Source organism: Blennius ocellaris (assembly GCF_963422515.1).
Source record: "Blennius ocellaris genome assembly, contig: SCAFFOLD_67, whole genome shotgun sequence".
Lineage (NCBI taxonomy): Eukaryota > Metazoa > Chordata > Actinopteri > Blenniiformes > Blenniidae > Blennius > Blennius ocellaris.
The window spans coordinates 233,288-257,968 of record NW_027661962.1 but is presented as its reverse complement, the minus strand read 5'-3'; the positions used below and the strand labels follow the sequence as shown (position 1 = coordinate 257,968).

The 24,681-nt window shown below is 47.9% G+C and overlaps 1 protein-coding gene across 1 annotated transcript; it reads right to left on the bottom strand.

Moving 5' to 3' along the window:
- Positions 1 to 24,681, bottom strand: cog1 (component of oligomeric golgi complex 1). The gene is made up of 15 exons (XM_080521978.1): positions 24,325 to 24,681; positions 23,278 to 23,525; positions 23,014 to 23,195; positions 18,014 to 18,190; positions 15,504 to 15,660; positions 12,684 to 12,894; positions 12,242 to 12,599; positions 11,279 to 11,703; positions 10,235 to 10,381; positions 9,919 to 10,080; positions 9,342 to 9,466; positions 4,577 to 4,685; positions 4,375 to 4,484; positions 3,320 to 3,401; positions 1 to 214 (listed from the first exon to the last, which is right to left on the bottom strand). Exons 1-15 carry the CDS (start codon positions 24,634 to 24,636, stop codon positions 77 to 79), a joined length of 2,943 nt encoding a protein of 980 aa, XP_080378104.1. The 5' UTR covers positions 24,637 to 24,681; the 3' UTR covers positions 1 to 76.

The window sequence follows — 24,681 nt, the reverse complement described above, 5'->3', positions numbered from 1 at the left end:
GATGTTTTCAAAAGATCAGCTGATATTTACTGTGCACAGTGTTTTTACAAAGAAATCAAAAGTGTGGTGTCATATGTCACTTGGCCATGCTGGACAACCAACTGAGTTTGAAAAGAGACGGAGCAGCCATGTCCTCATCCTGATCAGCCAACTGTCTGAAGAGGCTGCCTGGCCGGAAGTGATCCTCACTGCTCACTGAAGAGGAGGAGGGAGCCTGGAGGAGGAGGTGAGGAAGAGGAGAAAGAGGGAAAAAGGAGGTGGGTGAGAAAAAAGAGAAGTGGAGGAGGGTTGAAAAGTGAGAATAGTCAACACTGAACAAGAACAGAACAAACTTATTTGTAACATTTCAGTGGCCTCGGATGATGGTAAACATTAGCAACTATATTTCTGAAAACAAATAAGCGGTAAATTTAAAACGCAGCTTCAAAGATGACAGCTTGGAGTGGTGCGTTCAGGTGCTCCTTAAACTGTGGGACACCCGAATTCCCGGGTTTGCAGGGCTCAGAGCGACATTGCAGGCTTTTTCAGAATTATTGATTTGAAGAATTTGATTTGAACATATCTCTATAAAGGTGTAAAGACATGATTTAAATATGACTGATAGTCATTAGCCAGGTGGAACGTGTATGCCCAGTTTCAGGGTGGGGGGTCCTGTGCTCAAAGAAGACCCTTCTTCCTGAGAAACAAAGCCATATGATACTATACCTAATATATATAGTTCATAAATCTAGTATATAGCTAAATCCTGTACAATGTAGTTTTATGTATTTGTAATTGAAATGTTATATATAGTTCATAAATCTAGTATATAGCCAGATATAACATTTCAATTACAAATACATAAATCTACATTGTACAGGATTTATTTTCTCCAAAGAAATCTGAACTCTCATCCGAGGATGAGTTGTCCGTTCACCCTTCGTTGGTTCACATTTATAATCATTATTAACGTGTTTCCCCATATTTCCACACCATAACTCAGATATGGAAGAATGAGGGAGTTATTTAATAAGTTGAGTTTAGTTTGATTCAATTCTGGAATCAGATTTTACACATACCAATATTTTACTATACTATATGTACTATACTAACCCTAACCCCATTTTACGCTGAAATGTTACAAATAATTCACTGATTATAATAAGTCTTCTATCTGGGAATCCTCTATCCGGAAAAACTCATGTTGATCACACTTGCACGCACTTACAACATGCGAGTGAGTAAGAACACCGTACATGAGCAGTACGTATAATTACGGCCTCCATAGGACAACGTGGCAATCACACTGAGCTCCTATGTTGGAAGCACCATCAACTCACTAACCACTTGTGCAACGTACGCTGCAGCAGCCGCTCATGACCAGGCGTGGCGTGCAGGCCACATATTTACACCTTGCATTGACGTACGTCCTCCCTGCTCGTGCCACTCCCTCCCCACAGTTTCAGAATAACATGGCGGTCGTCGCCTCCCCAAAAAACATAAGGACTAAAGACACGCAGCGTGGGTTGTGACGTGGCGTAAAGCACAGACAGACACACACACGTACACACACAAACTTGCCTGTGGGTCTCCTGGTCAGAGATGCTAGGAGAGCAGAGGATGTGTCAGACATTGACCGTGGTCGGAGGAACTCAGTGAAAGGGTTAGGGTTACAGAAGGTGGAAAAACAGAAACTAGTCTCCTCAGGAGACCTCAGGGCCGGTCCACACAACAACGCACTTTTATGTAACCAGATCGTTTTTGGCTGATCCACATGGCGTAGCATTTCATTTTTTTATTTCTTTTAAAGAGGTTACAGAGTTGAGAAATTTTATGCGACGCCTTGTGTTTGACGTGCGGATGAAGAAGATGCACATTTGCAGAAATCGTTCGATTCAATTCAACTTTATTTATACAGCACTAAATGACAGTCCTCTCCAGGTGCATGAGCACATGAGCAGCAGGTTTATTTGCGACTGTGGAAAGAAAAACTCCCTCTAACAGGAAGAACCTTTGTAGAACCCAGACTGAGAGGTGGAGAGATTCTGCTGACTGGTTGGGTTGGAGGATGGAGGAGAGGATAGGAGAGGGAAGACAGAGAGATGGATTGAAGGGATAGAGGAGAGGAGAGGATAGGATAGACAGAGAGATGAATTGGGGGATAGAGGAGAGGAATTGTATAGGATAGAGAGGAAAGGATAGATAGAGATTGATAGATTGTGAGGGATAGAGGAGAGGAAATGATAGGATAGATGGGGATAGACATTAATGGGGGATAGAGAAGAGGAAAGGATAGGATAGATATAGAGGAGAGGAAAGGATAGGATAGATATAGAGGAGAGGAAAGGATAGGATAGATATAGAGGAGAGGAAAGGATAGGATAGATACAGAGGAGAGGAAAGGATAGGATAGATACAGAGGAGAGGAAAGGATAGGATAGATATAGAGGAGAGGAAAGGATAGGATAGATATAGAGGAGAGGAAAGGATAGGGTAGATATAGAGGAGAGGAAAGGATAGGGTAGATATAGAGGAGAGGAAAGGATAGGATAGATATAGAGGAGAGGAAAGGATAGGATAGATATAGAGGAGAGGAAAGGATAGGATAGATAGCGATAGATTGGGTGTAGTTACAAACATTGATTTTGGTAATCAGCGAGAAACAGACCCAGGTTCAGGTAGAGAGAGAGGTGTAGAGGTAGAGAGAGGTAGAGAGAGGTAGAGAGAGAGAGGTAGAGAGAGGTAGAGGTAGAGAGAGGTAGAGGTAGAGGTAGAGAGAGGTAGAGGTAGAGGTAGAGAGAGGTAGAGGTAGAGGTAGAGGTAGAGAGAGGTAGAGGTAGAGGTAGAGGTAGAGGTAGAGGTAGAGGTAGAGGTAGAGGTAGAGGTAGAGGTAGAGGTAGAGGTAGAGGTAGAGGTAGAGGGAGAGGTAGAGGGAGAGGGAGAGGGAGAGGGAGAGGGAGAGGGAGAGGGATAGAGATAGAGATAGAGATAGAGATAGAGATAGAGATAGAGATAGAGATAGAGATAGAGAGAGAGAGAGAGAGAGAGAGAGAGAGAGAGAGAGAGAGAGAGAGAGAGAGAGAGAGAGAGATAACCCCCCCCCACACACACACACACGGTCACTTAACAACATGCTGCTGCAGAAGCTACTGATGGTAGTCTGTTGAGTCAGACAATATGTTGGATTTCTCAAGTACTTTCCGTGTTCTCTTCTGTGGTTATGGTGTATTTCTGTGGCAGTTACAGCGCCACCTACAACATTGTTTTGTGCTGTGTTCACTTCAGAAACATTTTTTGGCTCATGTGGACAGGGCCCAGAAACACTATCACTGTCACTCACCAGCTGGAGGGGGCTCTCCGAGCTCTTCGAGGCTGACTTGGACTTCCGCACACTGGACATGCTGAGAGGCAGCAAACCGAACCTGGAGGGAGAGAGGAGAGGGTCAAACATGGGACCAAGTCACAAATGTAAAAGTCTCACTAAGTCTTAAAATTTTATTTTAAGCAAGTCCCAAGTAATTTTTTCTTGGGAAAAAATGATTAAACTTATTTGGGTCAGATGGTGTCAAGCGTGTGTGGCGGAGACCAGGTGAGGAGTACAAAGACAAGTGTGTCTTGCCTACATTTAAACATGGTGGAGGGAGCATCATGGTCTGGGCTGCATGAGCTGCTGGCACGAGGAGGTACAGTTCATTGAGGGAACCATGAATGCAACATGTACTGTGACATCTTGAAGCAGAGTGTGATCCCCTCAATACGGAAACTGGGCCACAGGGGAGTATTCCAACATGATGATGACCCCAAACACACTTCCAAGACAACCACTGCCTTGCTAAAGAGGTTGAGGGTAAAGGTGTTTGACTCCAGACCTAAACCCTATTGAGCCTCTGTGGGGGAAGCTTCAAACGGAGGGGGAGGAGCACAAGGTCTCTAACATCCACGAGCTCTGTGACGTCGTCATGGAGGAGTGGAAGAGGATTCCATTGGCAACCTGTAAAGCTCTGTTGAACTCCAGGCTCAAGAGACTAGAGGCAGTGCTGGCAAATAATGCTGGCCACACAAAATATTGACACTTTGGGCCCCATTTGGACATTTTCACTTAGGGGCGCATTCACTTTTGTTGCCAACAGTTTAGACATCAATGGCTGTGTATTGAATTATTTTAAGGGGGCAATAAATTTACACTGTTATACAAGCTGTACACAGAATTTCCGTGTACAGGATGGAATGGCCTGCCTTGACTCCAGACCTCGACCCAATGGAAAACTTGTGGGATCAGTTTGGGCAAAGGGTTTTATCTCCATGACTCAGATGTCTGTCTGAACATGCGTCGTCTGTGTTTCAGTGTCATCTGTGTAGAAGGAGGATAAATGAAGCAACATTTTCGGCCCTGACCTGATCTGGCTGCTGGCCAGTGGCAGGATGTTGTACGGCTCCTGAGAGTTCACACTGCTGCTTCGCGGGACAAAGTTCTTCTCTGATCCAGTGAGCAGGCCCAGCAGCACCTAAAACAATCAGCACCAAATTATCATGAGCAGCAAGCACCCATAGATTCCCAGAGACTCCCCAGAGGCATGCTTAGAGCTGGTGGACGCACCGAGGTCCTTTGGGACATGCGATTCAGGTTCACATTCAGAGGAGGAGTAAAGACGTCCAGGTCGAAGGGGTCAATGAAGCTCTCCAGCCAATCACAAACCTCGTGGAATCTAGAAAACATTTATTTCAAAAACTATTAGTGTTAACTATATGAAAGCCTGAGGCTCATGCATGAAATCAGAATTTAGAAACACTTTTTCTCAAATATAGTTAACACAATACATGAATTTGTTTTGATGACATTGGTGCAACTGTGGAGAATTTCCTCATAAAAACCTCAGGGAGACGGAATACCCTGTGTTTTCTGTCTAATCAGACTTGAGAGCGATTTGAAAAAGTTGAAGACAATTTTATTGCATTGTTCTTGCAAAGAGAGACAAAGTCGCAGTACAGCCTTTGCATGAGTGTCGAGGAGCTTGCCTAACTCTGAAGTCAGACAACGCCTTCTTCAAGGCTGGATTGTTTTGAGACTGTATTGAAGGACACCAAAAGCAGCACAGAGAGTCCAACAGTGCTGACCCCAGCTATCCTGGAAGACAGACTGCAAAATTGCACATCATTCTTTGAGATAATTTAAATGGACAATACAAAGTGCCTCGTCAATATTTTTACATCTCAATCAGCCCGTTGATCGACGGCATTTGATGCTAAATCCTGACAGAAAAGACGAACAAAAGGAATTTTACGGAGAGAGAAGCAGTGATGGAGGAAGTGGAGGTCAGGAGATGGAATCATTTCACAGTAGTGGAATCACCAATAAAATTAAAAAAATAAGCAATCAGCATCACATCGTCAACACTGGATATAGTGTGACAGTCACAGAAAGATCAGTGACTGTAGAGGTGGAGGAGAAGAGTCTGATGTGAAGGTGGAGGTCAGAGGAGAGTGAAATCATGGAGGAGAGTGACACCATGGAGGAGAGTGACATCATGGAGGAGAGTGACATCATGGAGGAGAGTGACATCACGGAGGACAGTGACATCACGGAGGACAGTGACATCACGGAGGACAGTGACATCATGGTTGTGACTCCAGCATGTGTCAGAGTGCAGGAGAGGAAGGAGACATCATGGTGGAGACCCAGCAGAGTGATAAAGTTCACTTTTATCTGTTTATTAAATGTATTAATTAAATATTTATACAGGGACGGCTCAGTGGACTTTGTGTTTTATCCTCGTTCTGTCTACAGCAGCAGGATGTCCAGAGCGCATGACTGCACTGGTGTTCATACAGCTTAGTATATTTGTACGTTATAGCTGTAAATCTTAATAAAAGCAGCTGGAACAGAACAGACGCCCCCAGAGACTGGAGACAGACAGTCAGTGGAGCTCCTAACACTGCAGCTTTACGCACGGCTGTTACTGCACTATGTATGTGCTTACTGTGACATTAGACTGATTGTTACACACTTTGGAACAATTTAGAATCAATCAGTTCTATTCTCTGGATCATTGATAATACCACAGAATGTGCTGGAGGCACACAAGATCCCGTCACTAGCATCAGCTAGATCTTGATATCACCAGGAGGCTTTTGCTCAACCATGTGCTCGTCACCCGCAGCTTCCCCCAGTGCCGACTGACACTGACCACTCTTTGGTTAGTAGCAAGGTGCATGTCAAAGTCAAAGTCAGTCAAAGTCAGCTTTATTTGTCAAATGTGCTGATATGCATGGCATACAGCCCAGATGAAATTCCGGTCCTCTCAGACCCACAGTGCACAGCTTAATAATATATTAGGAGAACAATATAAAGACGGGGGGGAGAGACACCAATGATCCTCTCGGCTGCTCTCACGATGCGCTGCAGAGTCTTGCGGCAGGATACGGTGCAGGCGCCGTACCACACGGTGATGCAGCTGGAGAGGAGGCTCTCCATGGTGCCTCTGTAGAAGGTGTGCATGATGGGGGTCGGGGCTCTTGCTCTCCTTAGTTTGCGGAGGCAGTCCAGGCGCTGGTGTGCTTTCTTGGCCAGTGATGCTGTGTTGTTGCTCCAGGACAGGTCTTCAGAGATGTGCACTCCCAGGAACTTGGTGCTGCTTACCTGCTCCACTGCAGCACCGTCCATGGTCAGTGGAGCATGCTGGGAGTGTCGTCGTCTGAAGTCCACAACAATCTCCTTCGTCTTCTCCACATTCAGGCGGAGATTGTTGTCCTTGCACCACATGGCCAGGTGCCTCACCTTGTCCCTGTAGGCGGTCTCCTCATCGTTGTTGATGAGACCCACCACAGTTGTGTCGTCCGCAAACTTGATGAAGAGGTTGGAGCTGAATGATGGTGAGCAGTCGTGGGTCAGCAGAGTGAAGAGGAGGGGGCTCAGCACACACCCCTGGGGGGCCCCTGTGTTGAACATGATGGTGCTGGAGGTGTTGCTGCCAACTGGAACTGCCTGTGGTCTCCCCGTCAGGAAGTCCAGCAGCCAGTTCCACAGGGAGGGGTGGAGCCCCCGCTGACTGAGCTGCTGAGGGATGATGGTGTTGAATGCTGAGCTGAAGTCAATGAACAGCATTCTGACATAGGAGTCTCTGGTCTCCAGGTGGGTGGGGGCTGAGTGGAGGGCCGGGGAGATGGCATCATCGGTCGAGCGGTTGGGCCGATATGCAAACTGGAAAGGGTCCAGGGTGGGGGGGAGGGCAGACTTGATATGTTGCGTGACTAGCCGCTCGAAGCACTTCATGATGATGGGGGTGAGTGCGACCGGGCGGTAGTCATTGTGGCAGGTGGGGGACGACTTCTTCGGGACCGGGATGATGGTGGTGGCTTTGAGGCACGTGGGGACAACAGCCTGGCTCAGTGAGGTGTTGAAGATGTCCGTGAAGACATCTGTGAGCTCCTCGGCACAGTCTCTCAGGACACCACCAGGGATGTTGTCGGGACCCGGGGCTTTGCGTGCGTTGGTCCCTCTGAGGGATCGCCTCACGCTGTCCGGGGATAACGTCAGCACCTGGTCGCCAGGAGGTGGGGGGGTCTTCTGTGCCGGGGTGTTGTTGTCTGCCTCAAAGCGAGCGAAGAAGTGGTTCAGCTGGTCAGGCAGAGAGGAGGAGTTGTCACAGGTCTGTGGAGAGGGCTTGTAGTCTGTGATGGTCTGTATCCCCCGCCACAGGTTCCTGGTGTCTCTGCTGTCACTGAAGTGGTTGGCGATCCTCCTGGAGTCCTGTCTCTTGGCTAACCTGATGCCACGTGCCAGGTTGGCCCGGGCTAGCCTCTGGCAGCGTTCCGAGCCCTCAGGAGCCTGTGGACCTCTCCTGTAAATCTGGCCCGGATGGAGATGGTTTTTTTGAGCGTGACGTCTTCCATGCACTTCCTCATGTAGGAAGTGACGGTGTCTGTGTACTCCTGGAGGTCTGTGGTGTTGTTGTAGGTGGCTGCCTGTCTGAACATGCTCCAGTCCAGAGTGCCTCTGACGACCCCTCAGGCCACACCTGAACCTGCTTTTTGACTAGTTTGATGACTTTAACCTGTGAGCTGGCATTAGCATGACAGTGGAGTGGTCTGAGGCTCCGAGGTGGGGGAGGGGGAGGGCTTTGTAGGCCCCTCTGTGTGTGGTGTAGACATTGTCCAGGATATTGTTTCCCCTTGTTGGAAAGTTGATGTGTCCATGGAGTTGTGGAAACACGCTTTTGGGGTTGGCGTGGTTAAAATCCCCAGCCAGGATGAGGAAAGCATCTGGGTGGGCTGTCTGCTGCTCACTGATGTGCTGGTGGAGTTCATTCAGTGCCTCACTCCTGTTGTTGTTGGAGCCAGGCGGGATGTAAATTGCCACCAGCAGTATGGCACTAAATTCCCTCGGCAGGTAGAATGGCCGGCATTTAATAACCATAAGCTCCACCAGTGATGAGCAATGTTTACAGACCACAGCAGCGTCACGGCACCAGGCATCACTGATGTAAACACAGAGTCCCCCGCCGCGAGTCTTCCCCCCCTCGACGAGCGCTCTGTCTGCCCGGTAGCATGTTAGCCGGGCTAGCTGGATAGCGCAGTCCGGTACGCCGTCATTCAGCCATGTTTCCACAAACACAAGAACGCAACAGTCACTCACACTCTTGGAAGTTGTGCGGAGAAGTCTACACAAAAATGCCGATTCGACGGGAGAGAGAGGAGCCGCTGCGTGTTCACGCGCCGCCATCTTAACCACTTGTCTTGTCCAACCAAGACAAGTCCACTCCTCCAGGCAGAAGGCCCAACGTCCTATGAACACTACCAGGACCTCAGTATGTGAACTGCATGCTTCACCAGAGCCATTGACAAGGCCTTCAATAACTGTCCAACTGACAATGCCAAGGTACGGTGGAACCACAGCCGTCTGCCTGGGACACATGTTCCGTGTCTATGAATACGTTTGCCCTTTCTGAAAATTGTAACAGTGTGCAGCACCCAAGTCTACTGAGTTGCACGTTTCCCTCTCTGTCGGTGCTTCACTGCAGCCAAGACAAGTGTGCCTTTGGTCAGAAGTCCAGTAAATCCACGGAAGAGGCGAGGAATATGAGAAGTAATTTCTCAGAGATGTGGCCCTCTTGTTCCTGAGCTCTTCTCTGGTGTAAAAGCTCCCAGAAAACGAACAAAACAGTGAAAAACAAGACCAAACAGTGCACACCAACACACTGCAGCGGCTATCCATGGCACCATCTTGGATGCAATCCTGAGTGTATAGTTTCAAACTTTTTGAACCGAGAGTTTCTTTGTGGAATCCGGGTAATATGAACTTATACAAGAGAAGAATGAAGGATTTATCCTTATGTTGCGAACCCTCCTCATGAGTGGGCTCATACCGGGGGTCCTGCTGAGATCTGGAACTTTTGGTGTCCTCCAGCTTGATGCTCAGTGTGGTGTTGAGGTAGCGAAGGTCAAAGAGCAGCTGCAGGGCTCGGCTCTGAGTCATGGGGAAAACTCCGTCCTGCAGCAAGAAACCCACAGGAAACAAACATTAAACTGAGGTGAAGATTACTGCTTCAAATACTGAGGTTGCATGACCTTGAATCATTGACATTGAGTTTTCCAGGTAAGTCATCATGAAGAAAATAGGGAAATAAATTCATGATCAACAGTAGTGATTAACATTTCTCAGTTTCTCGTATTTTTACTTTGCCAATACTTCATCCCCCTCCCCCACAACTTCATCCAAACAGTCCACGTGCCCCAGACCACTTAATAGACATAACACATCCAGGAGGTTTAGTCTGGTCCAAGGATTCTTCAGAAAGGAAGCAGTTGCCAGAACTCCAGACTGCTCTGTGAAGGATGAGTGATGCTCACAGCAACACTTCTCAAGCCAACTGACAATTTTCAATCATTATTAATATTTCATGATCCTGACAGAGGAAACCAGTGAGTGTGTTGGGGGTTTACCCTATTGTGATTCTGCTGGGTCAGGCTGTGGTAGTGCTGCAGGGCCTGATCCAGGCAGGTGTGGAGGAGCTCCTGCAGGGTAGACCGGGGCAGGGCATGGCCCCCCACTGTGTGCACCTCCACACATAGCTGAAACAGCAGCGACTGCACAAACCAGGACGGCTACAGGACACACACGCACACACACACACACACACACACACACACACACACACACACACACACACACACACACACACACACACACACACACACACACAATGAAGGACAGGAAGAGAGCGAGAGCCACTGTGGGGTGAGGATCTGAGCGAACTACCTGCACCGGGATTCGGATCTTGGACATGACAGCAGTCCCGGACTCGGACTCCTCCTGGATTTCTAAATCCTCCCAGTTGGTTGCAGCAGCAAGGACCGCCCCCACAGAGTCTGCATGAAGCGTTGACCTGAACTCTTTCAGCAGCTCCTGTCATTGCACGCACACACACACACACACACACACACACACACACACACACACACACACACACACACACACACACACACACACACACACACACACACACACACACACACACACACACACACACACACACACACACACACACACACACACACACACACACACACACACACACGTCATGGCAGTTGTTCATTCAGTTGTTTAATTTTGCAGAAAAAAGCAGAACACAGACATGCCCCAAATTCCAAAAGTCATTTAAAATGTCAACTTCCTGGCTTTAAGAAGCACTAATAGAAATCAAGAAAAAAAATTAGAGTAGTCAATAACGATTGTTTTTGTAGGTTATACTGCAATCAATCATAGTGATGTTTGTCAGTTTGCATTCATCAATAAAGTTCAATGTTTATGTCCATTCATACCACACATAAAAAACTGAAATTGCATTTCTCTTCCTACGTTTAAAAAATAATTTCTCCCACTAAAAATATTCAATATACAGAAGAAATAATTGCGTCATATATGTACAGGCTAAGCATATAATAAGTTAATGATTCTTTTCTTTCATATTGAAAATTATGTCATGTTAAATTTGCACAACAAATGCACATTGCTTGGAAATATAATTTATAGCGGTTCAGTCAGTTTCTTGTGATATTTATGTTGCGTGTGGATACATTAGCAATGACATGCAGCTCAAATAAAACCTTGTCTGAAACAATGCACACACACACACACACACACACACACACACACACACACACACACACACACACACACACACACACACACACACACACACACACACACACACACACACACACACACACACACACACACACACACACACACACACACACACACACACACACACACACACACACACACACACACACACACTACCTTGGAGCGGGCGGAGCTCCAGATGCGGTAGGCTTCCATGCTGCAGGTGAGCAGCTCCTCCTTAAGCTCCGCCCACATGGCCTGGGCGGGGCTTACCTCTGCTGCCACCCCATGGGCCCTGCCTGGCTTCTTGGCTGGTCTGGGGGTGACTTTGGCCACGGCCTCACCCCCATTCTGTTGACCCAGGATGCAGAGCTTCAGGTTGGGGCAGAGCTCGCTGATGGACTGACACAACCTGGCCATGAACAGGACGGAGCCAAGCGAGGCGGAGCCAGGGTCCGGAGCCACTGCAGCCAGCTCCACGCGCACACGGCTCAGGATGTGGTGAACGCAGTCCACACAGCCGGCTCGTAAAGCCTCCTCCACCGCAGGGGAGTCCATGAAGCGGTTAAAGGAGGTGGAGGAGGAGGGGGCTGTGGAAGATCCTGCAGAGGACACAATAACACTCAACATTCCTCGATGTTCACTGGAGCCAAAATATTCACAGCTGCTATGCTGCTTGCACGTGCAAGCCGCATAGCCACAGGTCAAAGGTCAGAGTGAATGATTACTTCAATGGCTCCAACATGGAGAAGTCAATGAGTCAAGGTCAATTTTGTATTAGGACCCTTTAGAACAACTGTGTACAGTTAACCAAATGTAAAACTACTGCAAAACAGTCGATTTCAGCCCCTGAGCAACTTGGAAAGAAAAAAATTCAAGTTTTATTAAAAACTCACAATCTCTTTATTTTATCGCTTAGTCATTAAAGCAGTAAGGCACAGCCTTCCAGTCTTTGGTTTTTAACAACTCTTTGCTATTTTATTGTCCCATGAAACACTTTGAGATGATGTCCTAAATCTTCCATCAACCAATACGGTGGCAATGCTGGATTACTCTTCAGCACGTAATGAGGCGTCTACGTATACTATGTGTGTGGTCGGATCTCCTCTGGGACCTACGGGTGCCCTACTGGAGACCTACCTGTATCCTGTGAGGGGAGGTAGTGCTGCAGATCATCTAGACTGGCCTTCAGCTTTGCATCCATGGAAGAACAGAAGTTCTGCACACAGGGTGTCAGAGCCTGGGTCTTCATGGCCAGGCCACTCCTCTGCTGCTGCTGCTGCCTCTGGCCCACGCTGACCCAGGCTGCATCACTGAGCAGGTCCCCTGGAGACTCGGACCACACGAACGAGGCCACATTCACCTCGTACTGCAGCAGGGAGCCAGAGGTGGTACCTGCAGAGGGGACGCTCGTCTGTCCCTCCAGATCTCTTAATGCTGAGGACAGCAGCTGAACAGAGCTCGCAGAGATGGCTTCCGTCTCTTCTTTGGTGATGGCCTGGACACATTAGAGGAAGAATGTTTCAAATACATGCGGGAAAACCACCTGGAAACTGCTCTCCAGGTCTCAAGGAGCACTAACCTGCAGACGCTGGAGGAAGAGCTGCTGCAGGAAGTCATCCCAGACAGCCAGGGGGCGCTCTAACAGACGCTGACACACAGTGCTCCAGTGCTGACAGATGGAGTCAGTGGACAGAAGGTCCCACACAGCGTCTCTGATGGCTGCCAGGCCCTTCAGGCTTTTCACATAGACCAGGAGGCCGCCGACGCCCTGACAGATATCCTCCTTACAACTGAGCCAGCAAACAGAACATCTAGCTATCAGTGAGGAAGTGTGGTCACATCACATTATTATGTATTTTACTCTATATTTATTGGGTAATCCCACTCCGATCAAAGGTTAAAATGAGCAGTTATGGAAATAATCACAATGTAATAAACACTTTAACCACAGAGATAAAACCGTACTGGCTAAAAATTCATCTGATGAACAACGTGAACAAAGCCGAGCTCAAACATGTCAGCAAACTCAAAAAATTCATTTACCACTTCAATCAACAAATACTGGAAGTTGCAATAAAATACATCACATAATATACATAAAATACATAAAACAACATTATGTTAACATAACTGTTGCCAGTTAGCTTAAAAAAGTAATCTGATTACAGATTACTAGTTACTCCTTTAAAAGTAACTTAGTCACTTTACTGATTAACTGTTTTAATTAAGTAACTAAATTAGATTACAAGTTACTTTTTAGTTGCTTTCAGCAGCTTCCAAAAACACGCCCCCGTGATCTCAACATAGAAATGACAACCAGCTTTACTGAAAACTCAGTTCTGCTCCCTGCCTGGCCTCCTGCTGGGACACATTTAACCCTTGACCTCCTGCTGGGACACATTTAACCCTTGACCTCCTGCTGGGACACATATAACCCTTGACCTCCTGCTGGGACACATTTAACCCTTGACCTCCTGCTGGGACACATTTAACCCTTGACCTCCTGCTGGGACACATTTAACCCTTGACCTCCTGCTGGGGCACATATAACCTTTGACCTCCTGCTGGGACACATATAACCTTTGACCTCCTGCTGGTACACATTTAACCTTTGACCTCCTGCTGGTACACATTTAACCTTTGACCTCCAACTGGGACACATTTAACCTTTGACCTCCTGCTGGTACACATTTAACCTTTGACCTCCTGCTGGTACATCCTTAACCTTTGACCTTCTGTTGGTACATCCTTAACCTTTGACCTTCTGTTGGTACATCCTTAACCTTTGACCTCCTGCTGGTACATCTTTAACCTTTGACCTCCTGCTGGGACACATTTAACCTTTGACCTCCTGCTGGGACACATTTAACCTTTGACCTCCTGCTGGTGCATATTTAACCTTTGACCTCCTGCTGGGACACATTTAACCTTTGACCTCCTGCTGGTGCATATTTAACCTTTGACCTCCTGCTGGTACACATTTAACCTTTGACCTCCTGCTGGTGCATATTTAACCTTTGACCTCCTGCTGGTACACATTTAACCTTTGACCTCCTGCTGGTACATCCTTAACCTTTGACCTTCTGTTGGTACATCCTTAACCTTTGACCTCCTGCTGGTACATCTTTAACCTTTGACCTCCTGCTGGGACACATTTAACCTTTGACCTCCTGCTGGGACACATTTAACCTTTGACCTCCTGCTGGTGCATATTTAACCTTTGACCTCCTGCTGGGACACATTTAACCTTTGACCTCCTGCTGGTGCATATTTAACCTTTGACCTCCTGCTGGTACACATTTAACCTTTGACCTCCTGCTGGTGCATATTTAACCTTTGACCTCCTGCTGGTACACATTTAACCTTTGACCTCCTGCTGGTACATCCTTAACCTTTGACCTTCTGTTGGTACAACAATTATATCTTTCGATGGGACACTGAAGAAAAGTGTCATCTCTTCAGGGTCCCATCAAAAGATATATTTAAATATTTACAGACGTATGAGGGGATTACTCACTTTTGTGAGATACTGTACATATCACCCACCTTTATCCAATAAAAACAAACATGCTTGTATTTATGGAGAATGGGTGGGATTTGATACGTGATACTTTTTTCTTTCCTTGGTTTGGCGAGATATCTTTTGATTATGATGAACTGTTTTTTTTGATTCTGTGAATGTTCAAAATAAACAACATTTAGAAAAGAGAAAACTAAAAAAAAAAAGAATTGACCTATGATTTTTCACATCGTAATCATAAACTGTTCAACACATGAGCTCTGCTGCATTTTTCTTAAATCAGAAATACTGCATGGAAGATACTATTAGTAATTGTATATTATACATTCAGAAATAGTTTAATATACAATCATTTATTGGCATAAATACTCAGGCTCCACGTGCTATAGAGATAAAAAGGCAAAAATTAAAAATACTGTACTACATTCAAGAAAGTAGTTTTTAATGTTGCGTTGTTGACTAATTAACGCATTCTGAATTTTCCACAAGCATTTTGGCATTTCATTCCGCTATTTTGAATGACCACTTCCTGTCTGACAGTGGAGGGAGCCTGAGAGTGGAGGTCTTGCAGCCAGACACTCTTGTCTTTCTTTGACCAAGTTTTAACCAGACGAAACTGCACCGTGTTTGTTTTTATTTTTCAATGACATGTTACAGAATTGGAGCAGTTCCTTGAATTAGTTTTAGTAATTTTTCTTCTGACCTGTTGTCATGAGGTTTGATATAATGTGGAAATAATGCTGCGCATGAAAGCACAGTGCATGGAAATGATATGTCTTGCAGGCCTAATTCTGTTGCATCCTGACATCCTGAGTACTTTATCTTATATGAAGCATTGCTTCCTGACAGAGGAATCAATGCATGAGTGAGTGTCCTCACGTGGCGATCCATTGCTGTAGAGTGTCTCTCAGCTGATTTCTCTGGATCGGCTGAGCCAGTGTTCGAAGAGCAGGATGGAACTCTGTGATGGATGGAGGAAGATACTCAAACCAGCTGCCTGTACTCGACACCTCCTGCAACACCTTCCTGCCTTTGGCTGAGGACACAGAGGGGGTTGATGAGGAGATATGACAGCCAAGCCTGAAATGCAGCCGTCCAGTGTGCAATGTATTCTGGGTAGTAAACAGACAGTTAACCCTGCGAATCAGAAGAAGAAGAAAGAAAAAGTTGAAAAATATCTCACGGGCAGACGTGGAGTAGTGAGGAAGAAGTAAAGAAGAAGTAGTGAAAAAGATGTCTCGTCTGAAGATTAGAGATCACAGTCGTTTGTGGCTCCCCATTAGCCACTTGCTAGCTAACCTCGCCACCGTGGGCTAAAGTGGCGGGACTTTTGGTTTCAGTCCAGATCAATCAGTGAGCTGCGTCTCTTCTTTACTTCCTCTGTCGGTGTCTGAGTCAGGCCAGAGCGCCCCCAAACTAGCAGCTGCTGGAATCGTGGGACATTTTGCAGATGGTTTGGTCCGGTCTCAAAACTGAATGTAAATACCACCTGAACCAAATGAAGGTGTGGGACGCTGAACCAAGTCACCACCGCCTCACAGAACCAGACAGCGGCACCCAGTGCTTAACAACATGGCACACAATGAACAGTAAGAGCTTTTGTCCGGGCAGCATTGTCAGAGTAGCCTGAATCTAGCATGCAGTTGGTTAATGTGTCATTAACGCTGCAGCTCCTCACGAAGCTGCAAGCGGTTTGTGTATGCACGTAGCAACCAAATTGCTATCTGGTGCCACTAAACCACATCCATATGGTCACCAGAGTCCGTCGGCTCGGTGCAAGGCGGGCTGGATCCAACATAAGCTAAAATTATCGATAAAAACAAAGTCCTGTGATCTCCACGCTGCTTGGAGCCAGTAGTGGAGGCAAAAAAGCGTTTCAATGAGGGTGGAAGATTTTCTAGTAGTTCAGGGAGTTGATCTAAAATAGTTAAAATTGTGGCTCCTGGAAAACAGCGAGTGATTGAGTTAAAAAAACAGATATTCCTAATTATGGAATCCCCAACGATCGATGTGATTGGTGAGAAGAGAGGATGCGAGGGTCGGCTCTGCTGATCAACCGGACAGCGCCGCCGCTCCACCGGAGAGCGCCGTCGCTCCACCCGAGAGCGCCGCCGCTCCACCCGAGAGCGCCGCCGCTCCACCCGAGAGCGCCGTCGCTCCACCCGAGAGCGCCGCCGCTCCACCGGAGAGCGCCGCCGCTCCACCCGAGAGCGCCGCCGCTCCACCGGAGAGCGCCGTTGCTCCACCGGAGAGCGCCGCCGCTCCACCGGAGAGCGCCGTCGCTCCACCCGAGAGCGCCGTCGCTCCACCCGAGAGCGCCGTCGCTCCACCGGAGAGCGCCGCCGCTCCACCGGAGAGCGCCGTCGCTCCACCCGAGAGCGCCGTCGCTCCACCCGAGAGCGCCGTCGCTCCACCGGAGAGCGCCGCCGCTCCACCCGAGAGCGCCTTTGCTCCACCCGAGAGCGCCGTTGCTCCACCGGAGAGCGCCGCCGCTCCACCGGAGAGCGCCGCCGCTCCACCCGAGAGCGCCTTTGCTCCACCCGAGAGCGCCGCCGCTCCACCGGAGAGTGCCGTCGCTCCACCCGAGAGCGCCTTTGCTCCACCCGAGAGCGCCTTTGCTCCACCCGAGAGCGCCGCCGCTCCACCGGAGAGCGCCGTTGCTCCACCGGAGAGCGCCTTTGCTCCACCCGAGAGCGCCGTTGCTCCACCGGAGAGCGCCGCCGCTCCACCGGAGAGCGCCTTTGCTCCACCCGAGAGCGCCGTTGCTCCACCGGAGAGCGCCGCCGCTCCACCGGAGAGCGCCATTGCTCCACCGGAGAGCGCCGCCGCTCCACCGGAGAGCGCCATTGCTCCACCGGAGAGCGCCGCCGCTCCACCAGAGAGCGCCGCCGCTCCACCGGAGAGCGCCGTTGAAACGTCGGCGGTCTTCCAACGAGTGCAGGCGCTCCCCTCAGTAAACCCAGGTTTACACTCTGGTCAAGGCAGTCCTTTCAGCCATTAAAATGCAGCAGTTAGTGCAGTACAACATAAAGAAAAAAGTATAATAGTAGTAGTAATAATAATTCTTCATTGCATTCCAATAAGGTTTGCTCATAACTTAATAACATAACAGTATTGCAAAGTGTGTGTAGTACAGAAACAGCTTTAGAAGGTGTTTGGAGGGCAAGACGCAATACTGGCAAATTTCAAATGTCTTCTATTCAACACAGTTTTGAATCTATAGGATCCTGATGGTTGGCAACATTGCAGCTTTTTTGTTTTTCACTTTGAATCACTTGAGTTTTCCTTTGTATTAGTCAGCTTTTCCCGCTGTGTGTGTGGGTCATGAGGAACACTGTAAGGTATACCTGGACTGACGGTAGTCACTTCAGCAGAATGCAGTAATTTACCTGCAGGCGTGGCGGAGGTGACGTTCTCCAGGATGGAGAAGAGCATGCCGCAGCTGAGAGGCCCTTCCCCGGTCCTGCAGCCACCCTCTGGGGGCAGGTAGAAAACGGCATAGGCCTGAAACAGCGTGGTGACCAGCAGCTCCACGAGGCTGCAGACCTGGGCCTTGATCCCTGCTCCTGCAAACATGAAATACCTTTAACTGGTTCAAAAAAAGAATGCCATTAAACACTTTTGTTTACTTCCTGTTTTTAGGATTAGGGTTAGCAGAATACTGCAAAATGATGGAGGAGGGAATAATAGATGGAAAGTTTCACTTTAAAAAGTTGCCCGATGACCCTTGGAGAACGTGAAAGACATTTGCACACTTTGCAAAGCCGAAATAAATGACCACATAAGTAATTCTGCACAGCTCAACACTGTGTGTGTGTATTACAATATATTCTTGCAAGTTTGCTTGTGAAATACCACTTTGTTTCTAGAAATATTCAAAGTATTCTAAAAATGCAATTAATTACATAAAAATGCAATTAATTACCTGATTCTTTTAATCGATTGACAGAACTAGAATACGGATTGGTTTGTGGACATAATGACACAAAGACTTCTCTCTCTTCAATGTGCCATCTGCTATTCACAGCAGTTATACATACTTTAACAGTGCTTTGAGTTGTGTTGTTAAATGGTACATTTTAAGAAGTGTTTCTAAAGAAGCACTCGTTTTATAATACGAGTTGGGACAAACTCACTTATACAGCGAGGAGAAAATAAAAATCCTCAGCCTATAAATGTTTAACTTTTTTCTCAGCCTGAATTGGTCTGAAAATTAGATTTCATCTGCATCTCGGTCACAATTATACACAAACATACCTGATACAGCAGAAATATTGCAATATGATGTGCCTTTGTTCAACAAACCAATGTTCAAAGTTCAGCGACATTTGACCTGAAGTCTAACTGGACTCAAGCTACTTTTAGTTAAAAATGCAACTTAAGACAGTTGTTCGCAAAATGCTCTGCAACATCTTCTCCCCAGAGTACAGTGGAGGAATCATCATGGTGTGGGGCTGCTGCCTCAGTGTGTCCTACAAGATAATGTCAGTGTGTGACAAGGAGTCTAAATAGGATGTTAATAATACACTGAAGAGCTTTAAACAAAGAAAATCCACTTATTTTAGACCTGAATACCACAGAAATGCTGTGGAACGAGCTCAGAGAGACGATCATGCAGACGCCCTGAGAAAATGAGCTTATCAATTTACTGACTGGCTAATTTAAAGTTCAATCAATGAAACCAGATAAGAGTAATGAAAAACGTTTAGCTTTTTTTGTACACAGGAGTGATTCTGCTCTCACAAAAGCTCTGTACACATCGAAAGATGAGATCAGATTCGATTCAGATTGGAAGATCTTACAAAATACGAAGAACTCTCCACAAAAGGAGACAAATTAATGCAGTGGTTTATCTACATAGCAGAGGAGCAGATCACATTTTATGATTTAATGGGGGTATTATTGTAGCAAAACTATTTGTCAACACGTATGGAGAGTTGTCGTTCTGTATTTCAATCTGTCTGTCCAAAGTCAGAGTGTCAATGTGTAAAACAATTTATCAATGTGAACCTGAATCTGCAAAAGCCTTCTTCTAATTTGTCTGTCTGTAATTAGGTAATTAAATGTGTAAACAAATCCTCTCATCTGTATTAGAATGTGTACATGGAATAGAATTTGTCAGTACGTACAACGTTATTGTAATTGAAAAGTCTGTTTCCAGCTTCAAATCCTGAAAACAGACAACTCACCAGTTACGAGTCAAGCAGTTTCACAATCGGATGGGTTGCTTTTTGGGGTTTTTCCACACGACTTTTGCCTTATGAAGGATTCAAAGCTGTAAAGCCTGGGTTTTGTTGCCCTGAGCTCAGACTCACAGGCACCTTCATTGTGGCTGCACACCACTGTCCTGTGCCACCTGCCTGTACCTCAGTAGGTGGAGGCAGGTGGCGCTATGCCTCAGAGTTATTGAGCATATGCCACATTATGGGGCAGGAAGTTTAGCCTCCATCTTAAAAGAAACCAGTTTGATACCAGTGATGATGTATGTCCATGTGTGTCATGAGTGATGAAGAACATCCTCTTCAAAATGACCCCACATTCACTCTATTGGAGCCTTGATGCAGTGGGAACAGATCTAAGCTTGTCTGGGTGTCAAGACCAGACCGGATGAGGTTTTGACCACGGGATGCTGTCGTCTCAGAGTCGCCATGAATGTGTGCTACTGGGACTTTCCCTGGGTTCATCCTGAAGAACAAGGTTCTCATTCTGGTTCCTGGACCAGACCACTGTTACAGTCCGTCTCCTGGTTCCTGGTTCCTGGACCAGGCCACTGTTACAGTCCGTCTCCTGGTTCCTGGACCAGGCCACTGTTACAGTCCATCTCCTGGTTCCTGGACCAGGCCACTGTTACAGTCCATCTCCTGGTTCCTGGTTCCTGGACCAGACCACTGTTACAGTCCATCTCCTGGTTCCTGGACCAGGCCACTGTTACAGTCCATCTCCTGGTTCCTGGTTCCTGGACCAGACCACTGTTACAGTCCGTCTCCTGGTTCCTGGTTCCTGGACCAGACCACTGTTACAGTCCGTCTCCTGGTTCCTGGACCAGACCACTGTTACAGTCCATCTCCTGGTTCCTGGTTCCTGGACCAGACCACTGTTACAGTCCATCTCCTGGTTCCTGGACCAGGCCACTGTTACAGTCCATCTCCTGGTTCCTGGTTCCTGGACCAGACCACTGTTACAGTCCATCTCCTGGTTCCTGGACCAGACCACTGTTACAGTCCGTCTCCTGGTTCCTGGACCAGGCCACTGTTACAGTCCATCTCCTGGTTCCTGGACCAGGCCACCGTTACAGTCCATCTCCTGGTTCCTGGTTCCTGGACCAGACCACTGTTACAGTCCGTCTCCTGGTTCCTGGACCAGGCCACTGTTACAGTCCGTCTCCTGGTTCCTGGTTCCTGGACCAGACCACTGTTACAGTCCATCTCCTGGTTCCTGGTTCCTGGACCAGACCACTGTTACAGTCCGTCTCCTGGTTCCTGGACCAGACCACTGTTACAGTCCATCTCCTGGTTCCTGGACCAGACCACTGTTACAGTCCATCTCCTGGTTCCTGGACCAGACCAGTTACAGTCCGTCTCCTGGTTCCTGGTTCCTGGACCAGGCCACTGTTACAGTCCGTCTCCTGGTTCCTGGACCAGACCACTGTTACAGTCCATCTCCTGGTTCCTGGACCAGACCACTGTTACAGTCCATCTCCTGGTTCCTGGACCAGACCACTGTTACAGTCCATCTCCTGGTTCCTGGACCAGACCAGTTACAGTCTGTCTCCTGGTTCCTGGACCAGACCAGTTACAGTCTATCTCCTGGTTCCTGGACCAGACCACTGTTACAGTCCATCTCCTGGTTCCTGGACCAGACCAGTTACAGTCTGTCTCCTGGTTCCTGGACCAGACCAGTTACAGTCTATCTCCTGGTTCCTGGACCAGACCACTGTTACAGTCCGTCTCCTGGTTCCTGGACCAGACCAGTTACAGTCTATCTCCTGGTTCCTGGACCAGACCAGTTGCAGTCTATCCCCTGGTTCCTGGACCAGACCAGTTGCAGTCTATCTCCTGGTTCCTGGACCAGACCAATTACAGTCCGTCTCTTGGTTCCTGGACCAGACCAGTTACAGTCTGTCTCCTGGTTCCTGGACCAGAACACTGCTACAGTCCGTCTCCTGGTTCCTGGACCAGACCAATTACAGTCCGTCTCCTGGTTCCTGGACCAGACCAGTTACAGTCCATCTCCTGGTTCCTTGACCAGACCAGTTACAGTCTATCTCCTGGTTCCTGGACCAGACCAGTTACAGTCTATCTCCTGGTTCCTGGACCAGACCAGTTACAGTCTATCTCCTGGTTCCTGGACCAGACCAGTTACAGACTATCCCCTGGTTCCTGGACCAGACCAATTACAGTCTATCTCCTGGTTCCTGGACCAGACCACTCTTACAGTCCGTCTCCTGGTTCCTGGATCCTGGACCAGACCACTGTTACAGTCTATCTCCTGGTTCCTGGACCAGACCAGTTACAGACTGACTCCTGGTTCCTGGACCAGACCAGTTACAGACTGACTCCTGGTTCCTGGACCAGACCACTGTTACAGTCCGTCTCCTGGTTCCTGGACCAGACCACTGTTACAGTCTGTCTCCTGGTTCCTGGTTCCTGGATCCTGGACCAGACCACTGTTACAGTCTATTTCCTGGTTCCTGGACCAGACCAGTTACAGACTGACTCCTGGTTCCTGGACATGACCAGTTACAGACAGTCTCCTGGTTCCTGGACCAGACCCGTAACAGACTGGTGGGGAAAACAAAGGGTTCTTTGGCGCTGCTCATTAAGAACTGGTCCTGGCACCGACTGTGAACGAGCTCCTGGTTTTTTTGGGGGGAAAAGCCCCATCAGTGATGGAGGACTGCCAGACTGAAGGAGCCTGTGAGCCTGCACTCAGGGCAGCAAAACCCAGGCTTTACAGCTTAGAATCCCATCAGGCAAAAAAACAGCCAACTATGAAACTGCTTGACTTGTAACTGGTGAGTTGTCTGTATTTTTAGGATTTGAAGTTGAAAACAGACTTTTCAATTACAAATATCTTTGAATGCATTGATAAATCTTATTATATGTATAAATTCTAATAAAGAGGAGCAGATATTTTTTTACACATGTATATTCTTAAAGACAAATTACAGGACGACTTCTGCAGATTCGGGGTCACATTGACAAATTCTTTTACACAATGACACCCTGGACAGATGGAGCGAAATACAGACAGACAACTCTCCATACGCATTGACAAATAGTTTTGTGACAATAATGCCTCCATACATTTCCTATTAAAAATGAGAACATTTCAAAAGATCAAATGGATTTTGTTTAGGACATCCATTATGCTCGATGTGTTGTCATACCGTGCTGCGGCTGGTTCAGCAGCTGATGAATGGAGGATTTGCGAGCTAACAAAAAGTCAGCCAGGGCCTGTCGTGGCGAGCTGTCCTCCAGCAGCATGGTGGACACCAGAGCCTCGGCGATGGCCTGGTCTGACACAGCTCGGCCTCGCAGCAGAAACCTGCTGTCCTGCAGGATGGTCGACCTGCACACAGAAAACAGCCTCATCACTTATCTCCCACTCACCACTGGCTCAAAGCAGGAACCAGGACTGAAAGCTGCTGTACCTGAAGTGTCCAGTGGTGGCGACCTGCCGCACCAGGATAGGGAAGCGGGTGAGGACGGGGCCAAAGTGCCCCCCTGGAGCTGCCTCCAGCTGCAGCAGGCAATGCAAGTGGCAGCAGAGCAGGTAGAGCTGTGTGGCCTGGAGATACTGAGATGCCTCCATGGCGCTCCAGATACATTCTGGGATGTCCAGAAGAAGCTTAATCTGAGAGGCCATGATGTAGAACTTCTCTTGCCACTGCCTGGAGCTCTGCAACAACACACACAGGCCATGACACAGAGAGTAGCAGCATTCTGGGGTCACATGCAGTGGGTGACATTATCGAATATGTTTGAAGGGAGCAGTGTTCAAAAGCCTGGTGAATATGGAACAGATCGATGCTGTCAACCCTGTCCGGGTGACACCATGTCCGAGACTGCAGCAAGGAAAACAGCTCTGAGAAAACCAATTATATCTTTTCAAAACAAAAACAAATGATGTGGTATTATTCCGCTGTACGTGGGCACATTCCTATGGTAGCCCTCCCACCGATGGTGGTGCTGTGGTGATTCCAGAACAAAGTGGCAGCGGCTGTGTACATATTCCACTTTTGGTGCTGCTTTACAATAAAATGGCAACAATCATGGACGTGTGGATGCCATGAAAACAGATTAATAACTTGATAAACAATGCTTATATTCAGCATTGATGGTGTGGATGCCATGAAAACACATTAATAACGTGATAAACAACACTTATATTCAGCATTGATGGTGTGGATGTCATGAAAACACATTAATAACGTGATAAACAATGCTTATATTCAGCATTGATGGTGTGGATGCCATGAAAACAGATTAATAACTTGATAAACAACGCAGGCCGTGCAGATTCTGGCAGTGTTTGGCATGACAACGGAACTGATCAGAACTCGCATTTGAAGCATTCATTGTGCGGTCATTGGTCTCAGCTGACGACTAGTATTTTGATTTGATTTGGAGATAAATGGCTGGGTTTTATGTGGACTTTGGTGCTGCCAGCAGAAACGGTGTGAAGCTCCACGCCTCACCTCCGACCTGCCGCCGCTGCCCCCGGCCCGGCCCTCCTGCTTCAGCCGCTGGCAGTACTGCTGCATGTCCTGGATGCAGCGGACCACACTCTCCGAGCTCTGTCTCATCTCTCCGATGGTGTCTGCGGCGTCGATCAGGTCCCGGTATCGCTCTCCCACCATCTGCCGCAACTCCTCTTTCTTCTGTTCGATCTCCCCGCGGACCCTGCGCTCGACGCTGCGGATCTCCTCGGTGTTGTAGCGCTCGAAGAGAGCCAGCGGGTCCTGGATCTCCGCCACACGGAGGGACAACGCCGGGTCGTCTCCCATCATCCCTGGGAACAACACCGCCTCGGACGACAAACCAGGAAGACTCTT